General features: G+C 55.2%; 2 protein-coding genes across 2 annotated transcripts in view; both read left to right on the top strand.

Moving 5' to 3' along the window:
- Positions 1-21,873, top strand: part of FANCA (FA complementation group A) — a 319,775-nt gene that overhangs the window by 206,614 nt on the left and 91,288 nt on the right. The window lies entirely within an intron of this gene.
- ANKRD11 (ankyrin repeat domain containing 11) overlaps positions 1-21,873 on the top strand; it is a 127,734-nt gene that overhangs the window by 87,678 nt on the left and 18,183 nt on the right. The window contains exons 3-4 of the mRNA XM_058034413.1: positions 8,029-8,173; positions 15,058-15,196. Of these exons, the coding sequence (XP_057890396.1) occupies positions 8,087-8,173; positions 15,058-15,196 (226 nt within the window). The 5' untranslated portion in view covers positions 8,029-8,086. The remainder of the gene's footprint in view (positions 1-8,028; positions 8,174-15,057; positions 15,197-21,873) is intronic.

Here is a 21,873-nt window from a genome sequence, read left to right as displayed (position 1 = left end):
TCAGGGATGTCTTCTACTAGGCCGGTTGCTCCAAGCCCATTTCAGCCTGGCCTTCTGTCCACGTCTATTCAGTGGTTGCCCTGTCATTTAAAAGTTGTCAGTAACATGGCAAACAAGTGCCAGCGCTGCTGCAAAGTGTTTTGTGCATGGATCAGATGTGAGTCTGGAATCTGGAAGCCCCTGGCCTCAATGAGAAAGAAGAAACAGGAAAACAAAACTCCTGGGTTTGCATACCCCAAATAAGAGGAGATCACTGAAGTTCTGTGCTGGGTTTTCCCCAAAGCCTTATGCCTTCAGGGCCCCTGTGTGAGATTTGTTCTGTCTGGACCTTGTTCCTAAGTCCACCAAAAATATTTCTGAGGTTCCCACAGTGGGAGGAAGCACGAGGATGCTGAGATGGAAAGAAGGGTCTTGGGGAAGAATTGTGCAAGAATGGGAGGATGAGGAATGTTTTGCTGCCATTACCATGGATTTTCCTGCTCACAGCTGGGAGAAGATGTTACTTGGCTGTTGCGACATCACGGACTGAAACCAGATATAAACACAATCATCCCAAAACCTTGGTCCAAATCCCCCAAGGCTCAAGCAGGGATTTCACTGGGGGGGCAGCTGGTGTTGCAGAGCCCTCAGCTGAGGGTCTCTGTACTTGAAGGACCCTGTTGGGTCATGGCACCTTTTGCAAAATATTTTTGGTTTCTCTCTTACGTAATGAATGTGCTTGTTTGTGATCTCCTCTCGGGTTTAAGAGCTTCAGTCATGTGGCTTATTTGTATTTAAGGCTGTTTCTTGTCCTAGATGTGAACACACTGATATCAAAAACTGGGCAGGACAGGAGTGAGTCTCAGTGGGGTTTTGCTGGGGGCTGTGTGTCCATTTAATGTGTGTGTCCATGTGCACACATGTGTACAGCAGTGGACTCTGGGAATATGGAGTATTTATGGGATTCAGGCAGCCCAGGCTCCCAGGGCCAGGTCTCTGTTCAGCTCTGTTATCTCAGAGCCAGTTCTGAGTGCCCAGGGGTGAACAAGGCACAGAGTTGTTGGTGATGAGGCACAGCATGGTGATGCCTGTGCTTGTTCAAACACCCCAAAATGAGCCCAAACACGTCCTTGGTGCTGCTCCCTTCCCCAGGCCTCCCTGTGCAGCTGTGCAGCAGATGGGGCTTGCTGGAGCCACCAGCAGCTTTCCACAGGAGCAGGGCAGTCCTGCAGCCTCCCTGGGGAAGGGCCCTGGTGGCAGCACTGGGAGGATGGACCGTGCACAGGTGGGAGCGTGGGGGATGCTCACCTGGCCAAGGAGGGAGCAGAGCGAGCCAGCAGCCCCTGCCAGCCCCGGTGCCACCCCAGTGTGGTGACACAGGGCACTGCCAGGGCACCGACAGCCACTGCTGCTGCATCTGTCACCCTCTGGTCCCTGATGGTCAGGAATTGTCTGTGCTCACTTGTTTCTCTGTCTTGAAAATAATGTCTGGCTTGTTTCTGGGGCTTGGCTGATGCTCCTGAACCCCTCAAGCTGTGCTTGGCTGCAGCCACAGCTCTGTGCTGGGCACAGGGGGCAGAGCCCAGCTCCCCAAACTGTCCTGGGAATGGAGCTGGTTCTGCAGATCTGGGCTGCTCAAATTCTGCCAGGATAAAGCAGCCCTGGGTGGGGGGCATCCCTGTCTTTCCCAGCTGATGGGACCTTCAAAATCCAACTCACATCCTGGTGAGCTGCAGGTGAAGGCTTCATCCTCCTTGGACATGTCAGCTCAGCAGCATCACATTTCTCCCTTGTTCTCTTTGTGCTGGGTAGTTTGGGCTGTGTTTTTCCTCCCATGTGCAGCAGCACTGGGAATGGTCACGTGGAGTTGGTCACTGTTTCAAGGAGGTTGATGTGCAGAAGCTCTGGTAGTGACTGTGTTGGCAGATGTGGTTACAACTCTTCCCTGGCTGAAGCCTGATGGTGTCCAGCAGAGCCTGAGAGGAGATGGGAGAAGTGCAGAGTCCTCCCCCTCCGTGAGGTTTTGATCTGTGCTGGTGATGCAGAGAGGACAGCAGGGTCATAATCAGCTTTCCCAGCCTGGCTAGCAGTGCTGCAGCTGCCTTCCTGTAGCACTCTGGCTGCTCCAGAGGTTTCCACATCACAGCTAATCCTGCTCCCAGACCACAGCCCTGAGCTCTGACTCAAAGAGCAGTTTTGTAACTTGGCCAGGACCCAGATCATCGGCAGCATCCCGAAATGGAGCAATAGCAGAGGCAGCTGTGGAGGGATAATTGAGGGAAGGGTTTGTGGGAAAAATTGCTCCCGGAGAAACCACACAGGCGAGTGGCTGCTTGTGGGTGCAGGGCTCTGTCAGAGCTCTTCTCCTTTGGATTTTGTGTCTCCTGAGAATGGTCCCAGCTGGAAGATTCTGAATCACAGTGTGGTTGAGCAGAAATTTCCAAATATAATCCTGTTAAATAGCAACACTTGGTGCAGTAGAAATATGTTGAGTTGTCAGAATTGGGGACCACTGCTCTCTTGCTGGGACGGGAGGAGACACTGGGAGGTCACAGGTGTGGGGTTGTGGCTTGAATTGAGCCCCTTAGCTGGGATGGGCCCATGTGGTGGAGCCGTACTGGAGAACCACGGGGGATATGGACCTTCATGGTGCCCAGCAAGGCCATGGGCATCATCTTCGTGGTGATCCTTGGAGACCTGGGTGCGCATCCATGTGCAGCCTCAGCTGCTCCACTCTGTTGTTTGCTGCAGGTCCTGAGGAGCTCTGGGAAGGGGCATCTGTCCCACAAAAGATTGAAATAGTAGCAGCTGCTGTAATTCAGGAATATTATTTAATTCAGTTTAATTTAAGTAACTTAGGCTGCAGGATCATTGTATTTTGTTACAGTGAGGGTGGTGAGGCCCTGGCACAGGTAGCCCAGAGCAGCTGTGGCTGCCCCATCCCTGGAAGTGTCCAAGGCCAGGGTTTGGAGCACTCTGATGTACTGAAGGTGTCCCTGCCCGTGGCAGGGCTGGAACGAGATGGGCTTTAAGGTCCCTTCTGTCCCACTCTGGCATTCCATGGTTCCAGCTTAGTGAGTTCACTTGGCTGCTGTTTGTTTGAGAGAGCTGCAAGCCTTGCCCAAGCCAGTCCTTACAAGATAATCAGGAGGTCAGCATGTATGGGGTAAGGAATAAATATTTTTGGAGAGGTGGAAGGAAGGACAGTTGCTTGGGACCAGGCAGTGACTGAGAACAGGAAAGGAAGAGCCCAGCAAAGAGGTGAAGAAAGATGTGTCATCTCTAAGACCTCCTAACAAGGAGTGACATTCCCTTTCAAAAGCCAGGAACAAACAGGTGACAGGCCCCCAGGGTGAGGAAGGGCGAGGACATGGTGGAGCTGTGAGAGCAGGGTGGGCCCAGGAGCTCCATCCTCCTGGGTTTGAGTTCTGCCTCTGGGAATCAACACCTCACACTGCTCTATCTCAGTAATAGCTGATCTTTGTGATTACCCATGTCAGGTGCTGGGGAAACCACCTGTGTTTGCTGGGCAGGTTTGCAGGGCTCCTGCTGCTCCAGCCGTGTGTACTCACCGTGGAAAGCCATGGACTTTGCTCTTCCGGAGCTGATCTGGAGCACAAAGAGCAATTGTTCCTTGTTCCCCAAGCTGCACTCCTGCTGCTGCTCACAGGCACTTCTGGGCACTGACCGTGCCTCGTGTGGGCCAGGCAGGTGGGGCATTGCCTGGTGCAGGGCAGTGGTGGAGCAGCCTGAGCGCGCAGCAGGGCTGGGCTGAGGCTGGGACAGTTTCCAGAAGCTGTGGCTGCCTCACCCCTGGAAGTGCTGGGCAGGGATTGGAGCATCTTGCTGTAGTGGAAGGTGTCCCTGCCCATGGCAGGGGGTGGAAAGGGATGAGCTTTGAGGTCACTTCCAACCTAAACCGTTCTGGGATTCAGTGGTTCTGTGTGTTGAAGGACATCAGCTCTTGGTTTTTTGCCTTTGCTTTCCAGAGCTGGGGGACAAGTGTCAAGTTGTGGGTGTGAGTTATTAATTTAAGGCAATTTTCAGAGATTTAAGACAGCATCCTTAAAAGGAGACTGAAGTATTGAAATTTTCGTTTTTCACAGGCTTGTTCCTATTCCAACCTTTTGAGACCAAACAAATGTGTTGGATCTGTGCAAATAATGTCTGGGGCTCTAATTGCATCGGGGGTTTGCACGGGCAGGAGCCTCCAGCCAGCTCCCTCCTATTCTGGCATTTAAAGAAGGCTCCACAATCTTTTTTACTCCAAGCTGGCGGGGTGCAGGCAGGCTGCAGTGCACAGATCGTGGGCATGAGCTCATTTGTTGTGGCTTCACATTGAATGGCAGGAGTTTGGCTGCTCTGCAGGAGGGCAGGGAAGGAGGGCTGGGTCCAGGAAAGGCTGTCATTCCCCTTGGAGATGCATCTGGAAATGCTCTTTATTCTTTCCTCTGAGAGTGGGGAGGCTGCCCAGAGCAGCTGCCCCATCCCTGGCAGTGCCCAAGGCCAGGCTGGAAGGGCTTGGAGCAGCCTGGGACAGTGGGAGGTGTCCCTGCCCAGGGCACGGATGAGGATGTTGGGGTGCTGCTCACTGTTTCCATGGAGCAGGAGGGGCAGGGATGGGGAGTTAAATGTCCCTAGGGTTGGTTAATGAGGAGCTCTCTCCTGTCAAGCCCGGAGTTGTCTGGCAGGGCTGGAGTCTGTCTGTGGGCTTTGTCCTTGTTCCTTGTCCCTGTCCCAGTTTGCCCGTGTCCTTCACTGGGAGCAGTCCTGGCTGATGGGTGCCACAGCGCCCACATGGCCTGGGGTTGGGGCGAGCAGTGCTTTCATCCTCCTCCTCCTCCTCTTCCTCCTCCCTCCAAGGGGCAGAGGACACCCCCTTCCCTTCCACCCCTTTCAGGACCTTTTGAGGTCCTTCACAGACATATTTGGTCTCAGTGTGTGGCTTGGACTTGGTATGCCCTGGGCAAAACAAAAACCATTTTCCACTGTTTCCTTGGCCCAGTGAGGGGCCAGGGGACGATGGTGGGTGGGTGGGTGTGCCCGGGGCTGGCTCTGCAGAGCCCTGCCATTCATTCCCAGCCTCATTCCTCATGGCTCCAGCCCTGCTCCTGATGGTGTTCCAGAGTCCTGTTCCTCCATCCTCTGGGAGGGTGCTCGGGGTGCCCTGGGGGCTGGGACCCCCACCCAGGCTCCAGTCCAGAGCAGGGTGGCTGGGCTGGGTGTCAGCCCTGCTCCATGGGCTGGGACCACCACAGCCTTCCCTGCTGGCTCCAGCCATCCTGGAACAGCCGGAGCTGCCATTCCCAGCCCAGTCCATGCAGGGCAGGCTCCCCCTCTCTGTTTGCCAGGGGGCTGAGTGGGACCCGGCCTCTCCAGCAGAAGGGTCTGGGGGCTGCTGTGCACTGGGCTGGCCCCTGGCCAGGGGTAAACAGCTCCTTTGTTTTCCTGGAGAAGTACGAGGGATTATATTCTGTTGAGCTCACTCGGTCTCCCACTTGCTGTTGTGCAGCCACATGTAATGGGCTGCTCCGAGGAGCCGAGTTAATTGTTTGTGAAATAGGAAGGGTGCTGCTTGTCTCCTGCAGGGAGGTGAGCTTGAGAGGGGCATCCTGGAAAGGGGGTGGCTCATCCAGCTCCTAAACCAGGAGGGATTGAAGCCAGATTGTGGTTCTGCAGCCCTAGATTCGCCACTCTGCAAATGCTGTCTCGAGCTGGGAATCTGTGCCTCCCCTCTGACTCTTATTAAACGTGCTTAAAAATGAAACGAACTTATTAAACGTGCTTAAAAATGAAAGGAAGGCAGCGTCGTTGTCGGTAATTGTTGTGCAAATGTGATACTCCCTGCAAGCTGTGGAACAGGCCAGGGCTGTGTTTACCCGGAGAGGCAGCCGGCTTTCCAAGTGTAATGAGTCAGCTCCGCGAACAGAAGGGGCGCAGAATTAATCTGGCATCCGTCTGGCCTTTTCTCAGTTAAACAGGTTTTGGAAGCTCCACGTGAATAGGTGCCTACCCTGGTACAAGCAGCCACAAAGGCTTGGGAGTGGGCACGGCTTTTTTGGGAATCCATTGGCAGTGAGGATCCCGGGGCAGTGATGTGGGGCTGGGTTTGGGAGCAGAGCGTGGCTGGTCCCACCATCAGCAGAGGTGAGGCTGCTTGGGTTTAATATCCAATTTATTCAATATAAATAAATTTCCCTCGCCCGGCACTTCATCTGAATTTCCACCTCTCAGATTTGCAGTGAATATTGAAGGGAATATTGTCCCCTGCTCCTGCCTCCTCCTAGGCACACGCTCCTGTCTCCTGGATCTGCACCTTAATGAGCCCCTGTAAGAGAAACCGAGGGGAAATAATTCTGACATGTTCCCAGCTGGCTAATGATGCCTGGCAGAGGGAGATTGCTGGGGCTGGGCATGGCTGCAGGGACCCAGTGTGGATGTGGAGGAGACCCTGTGGGCTCTGCTGGGCTGTCCCAAAGCTCAGCTGTCCCTGTGTTGAGCAAGCGGACACAAGGAGGTGTTTTCTCAGTTCCCAAAGTTTTGTTCCTAAATACAGGATGTGAAATATGGGATAAAAACCTTCCCACAGCCAGGCAGAGGAGCTGGGCTGGAGAATCAGCTGCCTCGGGAAGCAAAGTCTCCTGCTGGAAACCCCAGCACTGTCTGTGCCTGGTGCTTTGGTCTGGGAATTTGTGCTGCTTCACATAAATTTGGCTGGGCTGGGGCCTCTGAACCACCTTTAAAAACAAAACCAAAAAAGAACAACCCAAAGTGTCCCAAGGCCTCTGAGGCGTAAATGGAACAGAAATTTTGAAGGGATTTCCAGAGAACTTGTAAATACAAGACTTCTGTCTCTCCTCTCTAAGAATTCCCATCTCCCTGGACAATTTGCTGCAGTTGTAGCTCTGCAGAGCTGCTGCTGTAAATGGTAAATGGTGCAATTCAGAGCTGGCAGGTGACACTTATGTTGGGAGAAGTTCCTGTCTGTGCCACTCCAGCCTCAGGCCAGGAGCCCAGTTGCTGTTGGGGGGTCACTCCTCACAGATACCCCACTCCACTGATGCTCTCCAGCCTCTGGTGTGGGGAGAGGAGACGTTCCTGTTCACCTGAGAGGGCTGTGCCTGCAGCTGGTGTTCTGAGCCCTGCTCCAGCTGTATTTCACATGGCACTTGTCTTCCCAGCCCTGTGACCAGGCAACCCAGGAGGAGCAGGAGCTTTGTCCTCTCCAGGTTGGCTTTGCCAGGCCAAGGTGCAGGGCAGGGTGAGGAGCCTGGAGCACCGAGCCCTCCGTGCTCCCTGCTCCTGCCTCACAATGGCAGCACGTTCACAAAGTGCATCTTTAATGGAGGGTTTGTAAATTGTTTGGTTCTGCAGGTGTGTCTGGGAATTCAGTGTGGCAAACTGGGGTGCAGGGCTCTCATGTTCAGGACACACTGCAGCAGGCTGTGTGTGCCCTCGGGGTGATGCTGTGCATGAAGAGCAGCAGGGCTGTTGATCTTTGGTGGGATTTGATCCCTTCTGGGCTGTTCCTTGCATAGGAAACAAGCTGTGTCTGGAGCTGCAGGATCCACTTTGGAGTTGGCCTCTTCTCCCAGAAACAAGTGATAGAGGATGAGAGGAACCAGCCTCAGGCTGTGCCAGGGGAGGTCCAGGTTGGACACCAGGAGGAATTTCTTCATGGCAGGGGTTGTCAGGCATTGGAAGGGTCTGCCTGGGGAGATGGCAGAGTTCTCGTGCCTGGAGGTGTCATCCAAGGAAGGCCTGGACGTGGCACTGAGTGCTCTGGGCTGGTTTCAGGCTGGGATTGGGCACAGGTTGGACTCAGTGCTCTGGGAGCTCTTTTCCAGGCTGTGATTCCTTGCAGCACCTCTGTTGCTCTCTGGGTAGGTGGCAGGAGCCCGACACCTCATTCATTTTCCTCATTTGAGGGTGCTCTGCCGTGCTGGTGTTGCCATGCAGGGGTTGGGAGGGGGTTTTTTATCCTTGTTTTCCCCCCACCATGGAGAGGCCCTCTGAGATGTCTGACCTCCCTTCTCCTCTCTCCTGCAGACGGTTGATGATGAGGCGATGGCAGCATAAATGAAGATCAAGTAAGGAAGGCAGAACGATGCCCAAGGGTGGGTGTTCTAAAACACCACAGTCAGAAGATTTCTCTCTCAGCAACGACATGGTGGAGAAACAAACGGGGAAAAAGGTAAAGTGTCTGGGCCGCCTGCCCTCCTTTGGGTGCTGCTCTTTGAGCTGGAGCTGTGAGGCCATGGCATTGTTTGACATGGCTGGAGGTTTCCCTGGCTCTTTCCTGGGCATTTACACTGGTGTGCTGCTGCTCTGCCAGCTGATGGGGTTGGGTTTGTTCCCCTGTGGCTGCAGTCCTTCCCAGGAATTGCTCTGCTCTCCTGGGCCCGAGTCACCTGAGCAGCAGGGGCTGCTTTGGAAGATTCTCTTTTCCAAGTTCTGTGTGTTTTTAGGGGTTTCTGCACTCAGCTGTGGAGAGCTGAGTGATGTGGTGATGGTGCAAGTGTGTGCAGGGTGAGGGAGGAGCTTCTCCTCCTCCGGGTGGAAATGCAGGTCCTTGTCAGCACGGCTGCTCTGGCTTTCCCAGCAGCACTGCTGCACCAGGCCTGGGAGCTGCTCTGCTGAAATTGCTGCTCTGAGAGTTGGTCTGAGGTGGTGTCTGGTTTTTGGCGTGGCTTAGGTGAAACTGCTGAGATGAAATCTGAGTTTGAGGGTAAATACCTCCACACTTCTCCTTTTCAACCCATTTTGCTGCAGGCATGAGCCCAGTCTGCTCTCATTCAGCTTTCTCCCCCCTTCTCAGTATCAGTCATTTTCAGTCAATAGCTGTGCAGAAAACTGTGCAAATGTTACCTTGAAATAAACATGAAAACCTACATCTACTGAATTCTGCTAAGGAACAAATCCCAACCACTTCCCTTTCATCTCCCTGCTCCAGTTTCTCGGCATTCCCCTGGGAGTTTCTGCCCGGGAGCTGAAGCTGAGCATGGAGAGCCCCAGCTCCGTCACTTCCCCTGCAATCCCACCCCGGTGATGGCAGTAACTCCTTCTATGACTGAGTTCGTGTTAGTGACAAAATGAGAAAAATACAAAATAACCAGCAGGAAAATCCAGCGGGGTTTGGTTATGGAGCACCTTGGTGGCATCTGCCCATCCTCTGTGTGTCAGTGCAGGTGCAGGAGTGCTGTGGGGCTCTGGGAGGGGCAGATGTGGGCTCAGGGATGTTGGAGGGGGAGCAGCTGCCCAGCAGCATCGGGGAGGTGCCAGCCTTTGCCCTGGCAGAGCAGGCAGTGCCCAGCAGTGCAGGGTTTGTAAATACAGGGTAAGAGGCTTAATGCTGGCGCAGGTGCTCGGGGAGGAGAGGCTCAGTTGGAATATGAATCAGCTCCCATTTTATGCCGTGCAGCTCAGAGCCGTGTGTTATTTACAGAGCAGGTTTGGCGGGCGGCGCGGGGCTCGCCGGGAAGCGCAGTTGTCTCCTGCTGGCCAAATAACTGGGCCACAATCCCTGCTCCCTTCCAAGTGCCACCGAGGGGACAGGGCAGGGCTGCTGCTCCCTCGCTTCTGCCTTTTTCACAGGCCCTTGTCCTGCAGGGGCTGAGCTGAGCTCAGCCTGAGTGGCTTTTGCCCTGTTTCTGGTTAATTCTGAGGCTGAGCTGGAGCAGTGACTCAGGGGAAAAGCACTTGGACCTCCTCCCTGCAGACGCTGTTGTACCTGCCTGTCAGCAAGCGCTGCCTCGCGTTTATCTTGCCTTTGTCAACACGTTCAAAGGCCCGAGCTGGGACTTGGCACAGCTTCCCTGGCAGGCTGAGAGGGAGGGCAGAGCCCGGGTCAGGCTCGGGGACCCGCCGTGGGCACGGGGAGAGTGTGGCAAAGTGATGCCAGCCAAGCGTTCCCCTCTTAATGGCACCTTAGGATCAGTGGTTGGTTTAGCATTAAACAGGCTTTACCTGCCTGGGCTCTGCAGCTCTGGCAGATGGAGAGGGGTCCTGGTGCTGCACTGGGCTGAGTACCACAGGGGACAGGGGGGCTGGCCTTGAGCTGAAAAAGAGCAGGTTTCGATGGAATATTGGCAAGGAATTCTTCCCTGTGAGGGTGCTGAGGCCTTGGCACAGGGTGCCCAGAGCAGCTGTGGCTGCCTCTGGATCCCTGCGATTGTCCCAGGCCAGGCTGGATGGGGCTTGGAGCAACCTGGGCTAGTGGAAGGTGTCCCTGCCATGGCAGGAGGTGGAACCAGAGGAGTTTTGAGGTCCCTTCCCACCCAGACCATTCCAGAGTTCTTTGCTCACCAGCTTATTCTGTGATCCCCAGCTTTTGCACCTGAGTTCCATGCTCCATCATGTACCAGGCTCCCAGGGGAGCTGCCCTGCCCCGGGGGCTCCTGCTTGGAGGAGCAGCTCCTGTGTGCTGCAGCAGAGCTCCTTAAAGGAGGGCGCCCCTGGCTCTCTGCTCCCTGCCCCTCCACGGGAGGGCCTTAGGAACCAGTGGGACGCAGCCCTGAGAGGGAGGAGGATTAAAGAGCCTGTCTGAGGGGTTGGGTGCTCCCTTGGGTGAGGAGCTGTTTCTCCCAGGGTTACTGGAGCCCTTATAAGGCTGCACAAGCCTGCCCGGGGCGGGCACTGGCAGCCCCCGAGCTCCTCCTGCTCCCTTCAGCCTGGAGGTTTTGTAAAAATCTGCATGCCATATATGAATAATTCTCCTTTCTGGTCTAGATCCACAGATCCCCGTAGCAGGAGGAGATTACTCATGGCTGAGGCAGAGCAGAGCACCACAGCAAGGGTTATATCAGTTGTCAGAAGCATTTCCTGGAGGGCCTGGCCTGGCTGCGTGGTTACACCGTGTGCTCAGCGCAGCCTTTGCCTCTTTATGGGGAAATGCTCCCTCTTGCACAGTCAAAAGTGCATTTTTGCTGCAGTGAGCACCAAGCAGAACAGCACTTACCCCGGTTTTTGCTTGTAGGAGCTGGCAGAGGTTAAAAAAATGGAGGTTTTTCTCCTTCCCCTTCTCCCCTTTTCAGGAAAAGGAACGTGGTCCTTATTTTTTGGTTCTTAGTGACTCTGTTGTGCTGTCAGGGCTTTCCAGACCGGATGAGTGAGTGCTGGGCTCTGTGTCCAGCACAGAGCCACCCACTGGGGTGTGAACCCTGCAGGGGTGTCTGGGTGACTGAAGAGATGACATTTCAGTGAAGTTAATCAGCCTGTGCTCATCACTGGCTCACATTTCTTACAAACTTTGGTGCCTGAGGCTCACAGGGATGGGGCTTCAGCTCCAGTCACCTCCATGTTTCATTGCAGCATTGATAACAACACAAATTCAAACTTTCTGGCATTCTGTGTGTGCTTGTGTTGTGCTCTGGCTTTGGGAAGGCTTCGAGGGGCCCGGATTTAGGGAATTGTTTGGTTTTCACCACATCCAGTTGCTTTCTGGGTAAAACTGAGTCCATTCCTTTCTGTGGTACAGGGTGGGAACCTTCTGCAGAGCCAGTGGTGCAGGGAAAGTCCCTCTGTGGCAGCATTTGCCCAGTGCAGCGTGGGCTGTTTGCCCACAGCAGGAGTCTGACGTGGGCATGGCCTGGGGCACCGGCCTTGGAGCCCTCCTGGGCCTCTCCTGCCAGGCTGCCCGGGCTGGTTTTGCTCATTGCTGCCTAATTTTTACTGACATCACAACCTGAAATGCTGGGAGCCCATTTTGGAGAACAAAGGGCTTTGGGGATTTCCATGGCTGGCAGTGCAAGTCTCTGCATAAGCACTGGGCTGCGAGTCAGGCTCTGTCTGAGCAGGGTGACGGGGCTGGAAATACAGATTTCTTTGCGTGGCTTTGTAAATCGTACAATCATGGGCTGGTTTGGGTTGGAAGGGACCTTATAAAGCTCATCTTTGAGGTTGCTCAGAGCCCCATCTCAATGGCTCTGTCTGGCAGAAATCTGCATCAGAAAACCCCACAGGATTGTTTTTGCTCTGAGGACTGGCCTCTGGCCAGCCTGTGTGTCACAAGTGCCCTGAGCAGATTGCTATCAGGGTCTGTGGTGCTGATGGGAGAAGCCCTTCCATGCCCACCCTGCAGCATCTCACCCTGGGTGGCTGCTGGGGCCGGTTCCTGGTGGGTTTGTGTTCCAACCACAGCAGCTGAGAGCAGCTTGTGGTGCATCGTTTCACTTTTGCAAGAGGAGCTCAAGGTGGGTTGTTACTCATACAGTAACTCTCCTGCAAGTGTGATGAGGCAGGAGGGGATTTTTTCTGCACTCCCAGCTGCTCACTGCCCTTTGCCAAAGCAGCTTTTAACAACACCTGCAAAGGGGAGTTTGCTGCTGCTGAGTTCTCAACTCTTCCCCGTCCCCAAACTCCTGCCCTGGCCTTGGAGAGCCCCAGCTCTTACACAGGGCTGTTCATACAGGTTTCTCTGCAGTGTTGAGGCCAGGCTGGATGGGGCTCTGAGCAGCCTGATCTAGTGGAAGGTGTCTCTGCCCATGGCAAAAAGGGTTGGGATGAGATAAGCTTTGAGGTCTCTTCCAAGCCAAACCATTCCAGGATTTTGTGATTCTAATTTGGATTTGTTCCATCTGTGAAACCTGATTCCAGTGAGTCTGAGCTTACTTTAAACATGAGAAGGCCTAAAAATGAAACCAGGTTTTACTCGAGTAAAGGACGACATTCTTCATTACAGAATTGGAAATAATTAGGGAAGTAAAGCTTAAAATAAGAAAAGGAAAACTTTCAGGAGTTGAACTCTCCAGCTGCCTTGATGTTCCACCCAGTGCTGCAGGCATCCCCAGCAGGTCTCTGCTTTCCAGGGGGAAGCAAAGTCTGGATCTTCCTTGCTCCAATTAGTAGGAAAGGTTACGGTGCTGCTGCTGTGGGAATGGATCTTCAAAGCGGCGCCGGCGCTGCCGTGGCTGCCTGGTGCAGGATTGTGCTGAGCTGGCTGCAGCAGCAGCTCCAGCCTTGGGGTGCATGCAGAGGGAGCTCTGCCCCGGCCTGCTCAGCACCAGGATTCACACGGGCACTGCCAGGGCCACGCTGGGCTCCCCTCTGCTCTCACAGGGTTTGTTCATGGCTCCTCTGCTCTGCCTCTCCTCCCACTGGGAGATTTTAGCAACCTGGCTTTAAACTAACAAAGGGGAGGGTTAGATGGGATATTGGGAAAGAATCTTGCCCTGTGAGGATGGGCAGGTCCTGGCACAGGTGCCCAGAGCAGCTGTGGCTGCCCCTGGATCCCTGAAGTGCCCAAGGCCATGTTGGACAGGGTTTGGAACACCCTGGGACAGTGGAAGGTGCCCCTGCCCAGGACAGGGCTTGGAACACGATGAACTTTGAGGTCCCTTCCAACCCAAACAATTCCATGATTCAAACTTCTGGAATGAGCTGTATTTTTACCTGTCCTACCCTTTTTCTCACTCCTGAGTGAGTGCACGGAGATCCCAGGCAGCATTAATCCAGCAGAAAACCCACCTGTGTGTCTGAGAGCATCACTGAGATGCTTCTTGAACTCTGACAGCCTTGGTGCCCTGACTGCTTCACCCTGGAGGAACCTCAGAGACTCCTGTCTGAAGTGTTCAGAAATGCCTTTTATTCAGGTAGATGTAAGGAAAAGTTCAGACTGTGAATGGCCACTCTGGAAAAAAGTGCATTATTTATTTGGTGGCTTTTTTTTCAGGCAATATACACATTTTACTTTATTCCTTTGATAAAATATTTCATAGAATTGTAGAACTAGGACAGAGCAGGGTACCTGCTCACAACATGACATTCCTGGCAGCTGATGGAAGCCCTCTGCCCTCACTGCCACCTCAGAGCAGTAGAAGTGGCATCATTTTTTAGTTTGAACTATTTTTGTTCACCTCGGAAAGCATAAAAAGCAAAAGCTTTTCAATCAGGAGGGCTGGGAGGAAATGCTGGAGTGTTTATTTTGGCTGTGGGGCTCTGTCCCGTGGCTGCAGGGCCATGCTCTCCAGCAGGGCTGGCCTCGCTGGGGCTCCGAGCGTGCCTTGGCTGCCTCCCACCACACAGCCCTGTCGGGCAGGTTTGTTTCTCTGGCTTTACCAAAAAAGGGATTCCCCAGCCCATTTCCTTCATCCCCTGGGGCAGCTCAGGGGCTGCTCTCTCCTCTGTGGGTGAGCTCTGGCTGCAGACAGGCACGGAAAGGGGAAGGAGCGACGCACACGGTGACAGTGACACCGCAGTCCTGTGACTGCTGCCACTGGGGCACCTGCCAGGAGCTGCCAGGGCCAGGCTGAGGGACTGTGCCTCTCTAAACAAGGGAGTGCTCTAGGCTGGCTCCTCTGAGCTTCCAGCCAGCTCTGGCATGATTCTGTGTGCTGAGGTTCTTGTGTTTAATCTCACTCTGCCTCTCAAGCACAGAGTCTGGGTTTTGCTGGGTTGTTGAAATCAGGTCTGTGACAAAGCTGCTTGTGCTGCCCTTGTTGTTCAGGCAGGGGCACAGTGGTCAGTCCAGAACTGCTCACTCTAAATAATCCTGTTCCTCACATACAAAAACACAGGGCATGACCTGGCGCTGTGCATTCCTGGCACACTGGGCTCCTGGAGTTTGATCTGGGAACCAGCTCTCCCTGGTCAGGTGAAAAATCTCACCTGTCTCAGTTTCTGTAACTTTTGTTTGGGATGTTCATTCAAAATCTCTCCCTGCTTTTGAGCAGTTCACAGCATTTCTTCTTCGTATTATAATCCAAACCAGCCCAAACAAGCAGGACTGGTACAAAGCAGGAATGGGTCTTTCTTGTGGTGTGCTTGCATTTGGAAATCCTGAGATTCCCCCATCCCAGCCTGCCTTCCCTCTGTGCCCGCAGCTGTGTGCATCCTCAGCCTCACACAAAGGGTTGGCTTTGTTTTTCACAAGAATTGGTTGGAATTTGGCACACATAGCAGCCTTGATGGGCCTGGCTCTTCTCTGGTGCTGGTAGAGCTTTGTCTCTTGGTGGAGGCTGCCTTGGCAAACCCACAGCAGAAAGGGAAGGGATGTTCTGTGAGGCTTGTGCAGGATTGGGGGAATCAGGTGAGCACAGTGTGGAGGAGGCTCTTGTTGACCTGGGTCTCTTTTCTTTGCAGGATAAAGATAAAGTTTCTCTAACCAAGACTCCAAAGTTGGACCGGAGCGATGGCGGCAAAGAGGTGAAAGAGCGAGCGACCAAACGCAAGCTGCCTTTCACTGTCGGAACCAATGGAGATCAAAAGGACTCGGACACAGGTACAGCAATGCCTCATCCCACCCTCAAACCCCGGCTGCTGGGGGGCACACAGGCTCCAGAGTGCAGCCAATCCACAGGGAAATGCTGCACCAAATTCCCTGTGGTTTTTAATTGAAGGAAGAGGCACATGGACAAGGGGCTGGAGAGCTGCTCTGCTCCACATGTGCACATCTGTTCTTAGTGATATTTGTAGGTGGACAAAGCCATGGCTGTGTCAGGAGATCCCCCATTCCTTCAGCTCTTGTCTGTTCTCCTTGTTTCTGATTACCCCAGTTCAGGAACTGTGGCTGGGACAAGCCATGGAGCAGGGCCTGCTTCTGAGAACTTGGAAAACAAGGGACTAAAGCTGAGTAGTCTTCAAAAGAAAATCAGCAAGTAGAATCTGGTCAAGCAGGTCAGTCTTGTAGCAGAAGAGTGGCTGGTGCATGAGGCTCCTGGATGGGCTGTTGGATTTGTTAGCAGTTGGGAAGAGCTGTCACAAAGTTTGAGCATGGAGAAAATGGTATTGTTTGGTTGTAAGGGGCTGAGCTGTGGATTTCTGGGCAGAGGTTTGTGTGGGTCCTTACTGTACATCCCTAAGAAATGTGCATTTGGAAATGGTTGTGATAAAGCTCAGTGGTTGTGTAAAGAGATAAAAGGGGCTAAAAGTTGAGAACGTGCTGGCAAACGGCCCAAGGGCTGTGTTTGGTGGTGCTGTGTGTGGGGTGAGCCTGGCAGGTGGCCTGACGTGGGATGTGTCTCCTCTGCTTCAGGAGCCAGGAGGGCACACTGGGAGGGCCAGGAGTGCCAGTGCAGCAGTGAGGGCTGTTCCAGGGGCAGGACACGTGGTGGTGATGTGTCCTGAGGGTGGCCCAGGGTCTCCATGGGTTTGTGTTCCTGAACTCCCTGTCTGGGGACAGAGTTCCCAAACGTTCATCAGTTCTCTTCAATGTGTTGGCCATTGGCAAGGTTTTGTGTTGCTGTGGTGTCTCCTTAGGGTGTGCCTGGGGCCAGGCAGAGCTGGTGAAGCAGAGCTGGAGCTGCTCTTTGTCAAGGGTGTTTGTGCCACATTCAATGCTGGGCTGGGAGTTGAAGCCCACACTCGCTGCAGGGCTGTCTGACCCTCCTGACAGCTGGAATGTCACGACAGGGATCTATCTGCTTTTCCCAGGGCTCCAGGCTCTCTCTGGCTGCAGAGATGTTGGAAATGTTTGCACTGGCAGCAGTGAGAAGGAAACCAAATGCAGAGGAGAGCAGAGAGAGCTGCTGGGAGAGGCTGTGGCTGCTGGGTGGGAGCAGCAGCCCATGAGCCCCCCCTGCCCAGGGCTGCCCTGGTACCCCTGTGCTTTTGCAGCTGTGTGACTCTTATCTCAGACACATCCTCTCCTTCCTCTGCAGAGCTCTTCCTCTTCCTCTGCACAGCTCATCCTTCCTGGGGAAGTGGGTGAGCTGAGGGGCAGCAGCAGCCCAGCTCCCAGAGGAGACCCAGAGGGGTTCATGGCACCCATTTACAAACAAACTGGGCTCTCACAACCTCTGGGAAGGTGTATGGGAGGTGCAGGCAACCTGTTTTGTGGGGACTGGGGAGGAAGTGACTCAGCCACGGGGTTGGAAATCCCAGCAGCAATCAGTGTGCAGTCAGGCTGGTGCTTAGCAGGAGCCTGTTTCTCATCCCTGTCATCGTTCACTCCAGCAGGAATCAGGTGCTGGAGGTGGGAAAAGACTTAGTGGAGATAGGAGAAGACTTCCTGGCACCTTGCTCTGCTCTTGCACCACCCCATTGCAACTGTGGGGTGTTTCAAGCCTGTGTGGTCCTTGGCCTGGCTCGAGGTAGAGGCAGGTACAGGCGTGTTTGTGGTGCTCAGAAGCTGCACATTCTGGGGTGGAGAGGTGCCCCCAAGTCTGTGCTGGTGCCATCAGTGACACCTGGCTGAGGACACAGGTGTGACACACAGGACAGGCTTTTGCGTGGAGCAGAGGCTGCTGTGTTCCCCATGTTCCTGCAGCAGGGGGAGGCTGCTGCTGCTTGCTGTGCTCCTCAGCTCTGCTGCCAGCCCTCAGAGAAGTGGGATTGCACCATCGCTGACCCCGGCTGGTTTATGTAACGTGCTCCTGCTTCCCAGGCTGTGTCCATGGGCTGCTGTGTCTGCATGAGGGGGTGTGCCAGGATGTTCCACAGCCATGTGGAATTCAGCTGGAAGGACGTGGGAGCTAGCTGAGCTCTCTCCTTGCCTCTAGTGGGGTATTTTTCTCCTCTTCAAGTGTTTAAACAATAGCGTGGATCCTCATCCTGATGTGTTGCAGTGACTCATTTTCCTTAGCACGGTGTGTGTTGCTTTTTTCCCGGATGGCTCTGGCTCAGCCTTGACGTAGGTGCTCCATAGCTGGGGTGAGGAACATCAGAGGTGGGTTTGTCTCCCGTGGAAGGCCAGCACAACCTGCCCAGGCCAGGTGTGGGGCAGCAGCTGCTGCTGCAGGATGGCTGTGGGGTAGATGGGATATTGGGAAGGAATTCCTCCCTGTGAGGGTGCTGAGGGCCTGGCACAGGTGCCCAGAGCAGCTGTGGCTGCCCCTGGATGGGGCAAGGTTGGACAGGGCTTGGAGCACCTTGGGATAGGGGAAGGTGTCCCCCATGGCAGGGGGTGGGACTGGATGGGCTTTGGGGTCCCTTCCCACCCAACCCATTCCAGGATTCTGTGGGCTCCCAGAGGCACTACTGGCCAGCACTGTGCTGAGCCCATGGTTTGGGTACAGTTGGTTCTGAGCTAAATCTTTTAAAATAATCTTCCTCCAAATGGTTTCTAGAGCAACAATTCTGGCTCTCGGGTTCCTCAGAGTTAACTAAATAAACTGTCTTTAGGAAAAAAAAAAAGGCATCGAGCTGTGAGCCTCCAGACTGTGCATGTTACAGCTCCAGCACTGTGGGAGCAGCATCTCTGTGCCTCAGACTTGTCCTCCTTCCCTCTCCTTCCCTAGTGTGGCATCTCCCCACATGCACAGAGCCTACGTGCTGCCTGGCAGCCTCTGGACGAGCCCAGCCAGCTCTGCTCCCTCCCAGCAGCGTGCCAGGCTGCCTGCAGCTCCCCGTGCTGGGAGGGGGCTTCAGACCGGCAGCACGGGTGGTTGTGGCGCTCACAAACGCACAGAGCAGCAGCAGGGAGAGGGGAACGCTCCTGCTGGGCAGGCACCTGGCAGCAGAGGTGGGCATGGGCGCTGGCGCAGCGGCGCTGAGCCACGGCTGAGTCACGGCTGACTCAACGGCACCAGACTGCCGGGCACTGCCCACCTGCCCCGGGCTCTGCTCCGTGGAGCTGCACCAACAGCTCCCTGCTGCACGGGGGCACAGGGAACGCTGCTGGGGAGCAGCTGGGAGGGCACGGAGAGCACAATTCCCTGTGCCCGCTGCTCCTGAGGATGGGTTCCTTAGCTGGATGGCACGCTGTCACTTGAGTCCCTTGGCTCGAGGTGCAGCTGTGGTTTCCGGGCCTTTAGTCATCAGCAGGGAGAGTTGGGGCTCAGTAGAAATCTCAGAGCGTGCTGAGATAATTTTGGTCTCTGACAGCTCTCCCTGGCAGCTGGGAAGGGCTGAGTGAGGCTGGGTGAAAGCTGGTGGTCCCCAGCAGTGCTGGGAGCCCTGCTCTCTTTGGGGTCCCACTGCCTCCCTGGGTGCCCAGCTCCCTCCCTGTGTGTTCCAGTCCCTCTCTCTTTGTCCAGTTCCCTCCCCGTGTGTCCATCTCCTCCCCTGAGTGCTCTTGGAGGAGTAAGGCAGGGAGGAGCCCCACCAGCTCTCCGAGCTGGTCTGTGCATCTCAACCTTCCTGGGCTCCGAGGGCTCTCCTGGTGCCCAGGGCTGATTCCAGGGGCTTGTGGCCGGCCAGGAGGTGCTGTGGTGGACAAGGGCCAGAGTGAATATGGTTGGCAGGAGCTGGCCTTGGAGCTTCAAACTCCTTCTCTCTAATCCCCCGAGGTTGTTACGTGACGCTAATTAGTAGGTTAGAAAATGCTTGATGAATCAGCTGACCCAAACCATCCTCTCCCGGAGCCGGCTGCTGCTTGCCTAATGCTGGAGTGTTTGGAGTGACACGGCATGGGAACGGGCTCGTTAGTCCCAGCTCGGCCAGGCTGGCCAGGGGATCCGTGAGAAGCAAATTGCTGCCTTATTAAAAAGGGCATCTGCAGCCCACAGTGGTGTTTGTGCCGCTCCCTGGGCCGGGCTGGCTCCGGTGTGTGCAGCTGGGGCTCGCAGGGGCTGCGCTGCAGCGGGGCTTTCTTTGCCTGTGTCATTTCAGTCCTTTTACTAAAATAGTAAGAAACTGTTCTCACCTAGCAACCAGGGAGAGAGTGAATGTCAGAGCTTCTCCCTTCCTCGCCGGGCTCCATAATGCCGGTACAGTGTGCAGAGCCTGGCACACAGCAGCCTTCAGATCACCCTGAGAAACTCCCCGTGTGCAGCAGCCATCTGGGGAGGGCTGCGCAGAAAACCAGGTCGTTTTATGATGGGAGCTGCCATAAATCTCCCTCCTCCCCCCTCATCACCTCCTTAACATGCAGAGGGAGAGGTTGCAGTGTGCTGTGTCTCTGTGAACCAAAAATCTATCAATGATGGCTTTTTCCTTAATACAAGAGCTTTTATCAGCGCTGTCTGCAGAGTGTCCTGGCCCCAGCTCCGGGAGGGGAGGGCTGGCCAGAGCCTTCCTCCCCCGTCCTCCCTCCTCCAGCTCTTTCTATTTCGTGGGAAATGAACGGTCTGGACTTGAAAATTGATCTTGCTCTGAATAACTCACTCTTAACATGGAGATTGTTGTTTGTGATGAAGCCTCTGGGTTGCTCTCACGGCACGTTGGGAGCCAGTGGCCATTCTGTGAAGGAGCTGCTTTTACACATCAGGGCACAGCTGTGGGGTCCTACCCACAAGGGTAGGGAGAGCACCTGGATTTGGACCACAGGCTGTCACACAGCATTAAACCCCTCTAGTCAAATTGTGTTTTAAAATACTGCAGCCAGTGGGGTTGGCCCTGCAGATCCTCATCCCCAGGGAGCCCAGCTGAGCGCTGGGGATGGTGGGCTCAGCTGCACATTCTGACATGGTTATAAAGGGGCTTGTTCCTCCTGCTGGCACCTTTTCTCTGCTCCTGACTCACAGCCAAGGTCTCCACCATCCTTTCCATCAGTGTGGGATGAAGCTCTGGCTCTGGTTCTCCATCCTTCAGGTTGGGACGAGCTCCCCACTCTATGGGTGCAGCTTAGGTGCCTTCTGTCAAGGCAGACCTTGCTTTTCCTCTTGTTTTCCTTTGTGGCACTAGATTGATAAACCAGGTCAGCTCCTGGCTGTGCCTCTGATCCATTGTGTGCAGTGTGCCCATGATCTCCTGGTGCCACAGTGTCCCCCCAGCCGTGTTCTCTGCATTCCAGGGCTCTCCTGCTCACCTCCTCACTGAGCTCTTCACCACTGAGTGCTCTGGCCTGTCCTGCTGCCCTCTCCTGTGCCATGGTGCTGCTTCTGCCACCTCCAGCCTTCCCTCAGCCTGCTTGTCCTTCAGTTCTGGAGCGCCCCAGAGCCTTGGCACTGGTGGGACCGTGCTGCTGTCAGCCTTTCCCTCCTGAGCCGGGGGCCCACATTGCAGGTGCCCTGTGAGCCTGGGAGTGCATCCTCAGGGCTGGCCCTGCTCTGCCCTGCTCTGAGCCAGCGTGCTCCAGAAGGTTTCCTGCCCTGCAAGCTGTGCAGCAGGAATGAGTCACAGTTACGCAGGCCGGCCGGGCTGGGGGAGCGAGCGCAGCCCGCCTGCTCTCCCGGGGGTGCAGTGCAGTCTCTGTTGCTGTCTGAGCCGCTCTAATTTATTCCTATTGATCTCTGGTGGTGCTGGCTGGGCTCAGCAGCGCCTGCCGAGTCCTCTGGCCGCTGGGGCGGCACTCGGCGTGGCCGAGGCGCTCGGCACGAGCTGCTGCTGCTGCTGCTGCTTTGGAGCTGGTATTTTTCCTCAGGGTTCCACCTCCCGTGCGTGTGTTGTCATGCCGAGCAGCAGGAGCAGATGCTTTCTGCATTACAGGGTGTGCTGTGTGCGTGGGGAGCAAGGGGCCGCGTGGCTCTGGTGTCCCCACGACCTGCCAGAGTCACACCGTGTGTGGAGAAACCTCTGAGAGGTTTTCCATCACCGCCCTGCTCTCCTCCTGCCCCTCTGTGTTGCAGCTGGGGCTGGGTTCAACCTGTGTCTGCACACAGAGCCAGCCCAGCAGCTCTGAATCCCTCTCAATCAGCCCTGGGATCCCTATGGAGCTGCCGAGGCACTTCCAGCAGCCCTGGGTTTGTGCTCCCTATTGCAGCACTGCCCGGAGTCTCGTGTGGGCACCAGAACCACCCTCTGGGTGATGCTCAAACCCTTTGTCCTGGGAGTCTGCTCCTGCTCAGCCTTGGCAGCCTCTGGGGCTCGGTGCGGTGGAGGGAAGGAGCAGCTCCCAGCTCAGCTCCTGCTTTCCCCTTTAAGCCGCGCACGCGGTTCCTGCTGGCGTCAGCGCGAGGGAAGAGCCGAGCAGGATCCCCGAATTAAACCAGGGCTGCTGCTCGGGAGCTTTGCAGAAGGGCTGAAGCAAGCAGCAAACAAGCTGCTTTAAAAATAGCTGCATGGAGGTGTGGCTCATCCTGGGCTCACAGAGCATCCGTGGGCTGCCGTGGTCTTCTCCCGCTGGGATCTGTGTGCACG

This window comes from Melospiza georgiana, chromosome 14, assembly GCF_028018845.1.
Source record: "Melospiza georgiana isolate bMelGeo1 chromosome 14, bMelGeo1.pri, whole genome shotgun sequence".
In the NCBI taxonomy this organism is placed as follows: Eukaryota; Metazoa; Chordata; class Aves; order Passeriformes; family Passerellidae; genus Melospiza; species Melospiza georgiana.
Note: the sequence above shows the minus strand (reverse complement) of the source record. Positions and strands in the feature narration are given on the sequence as shown.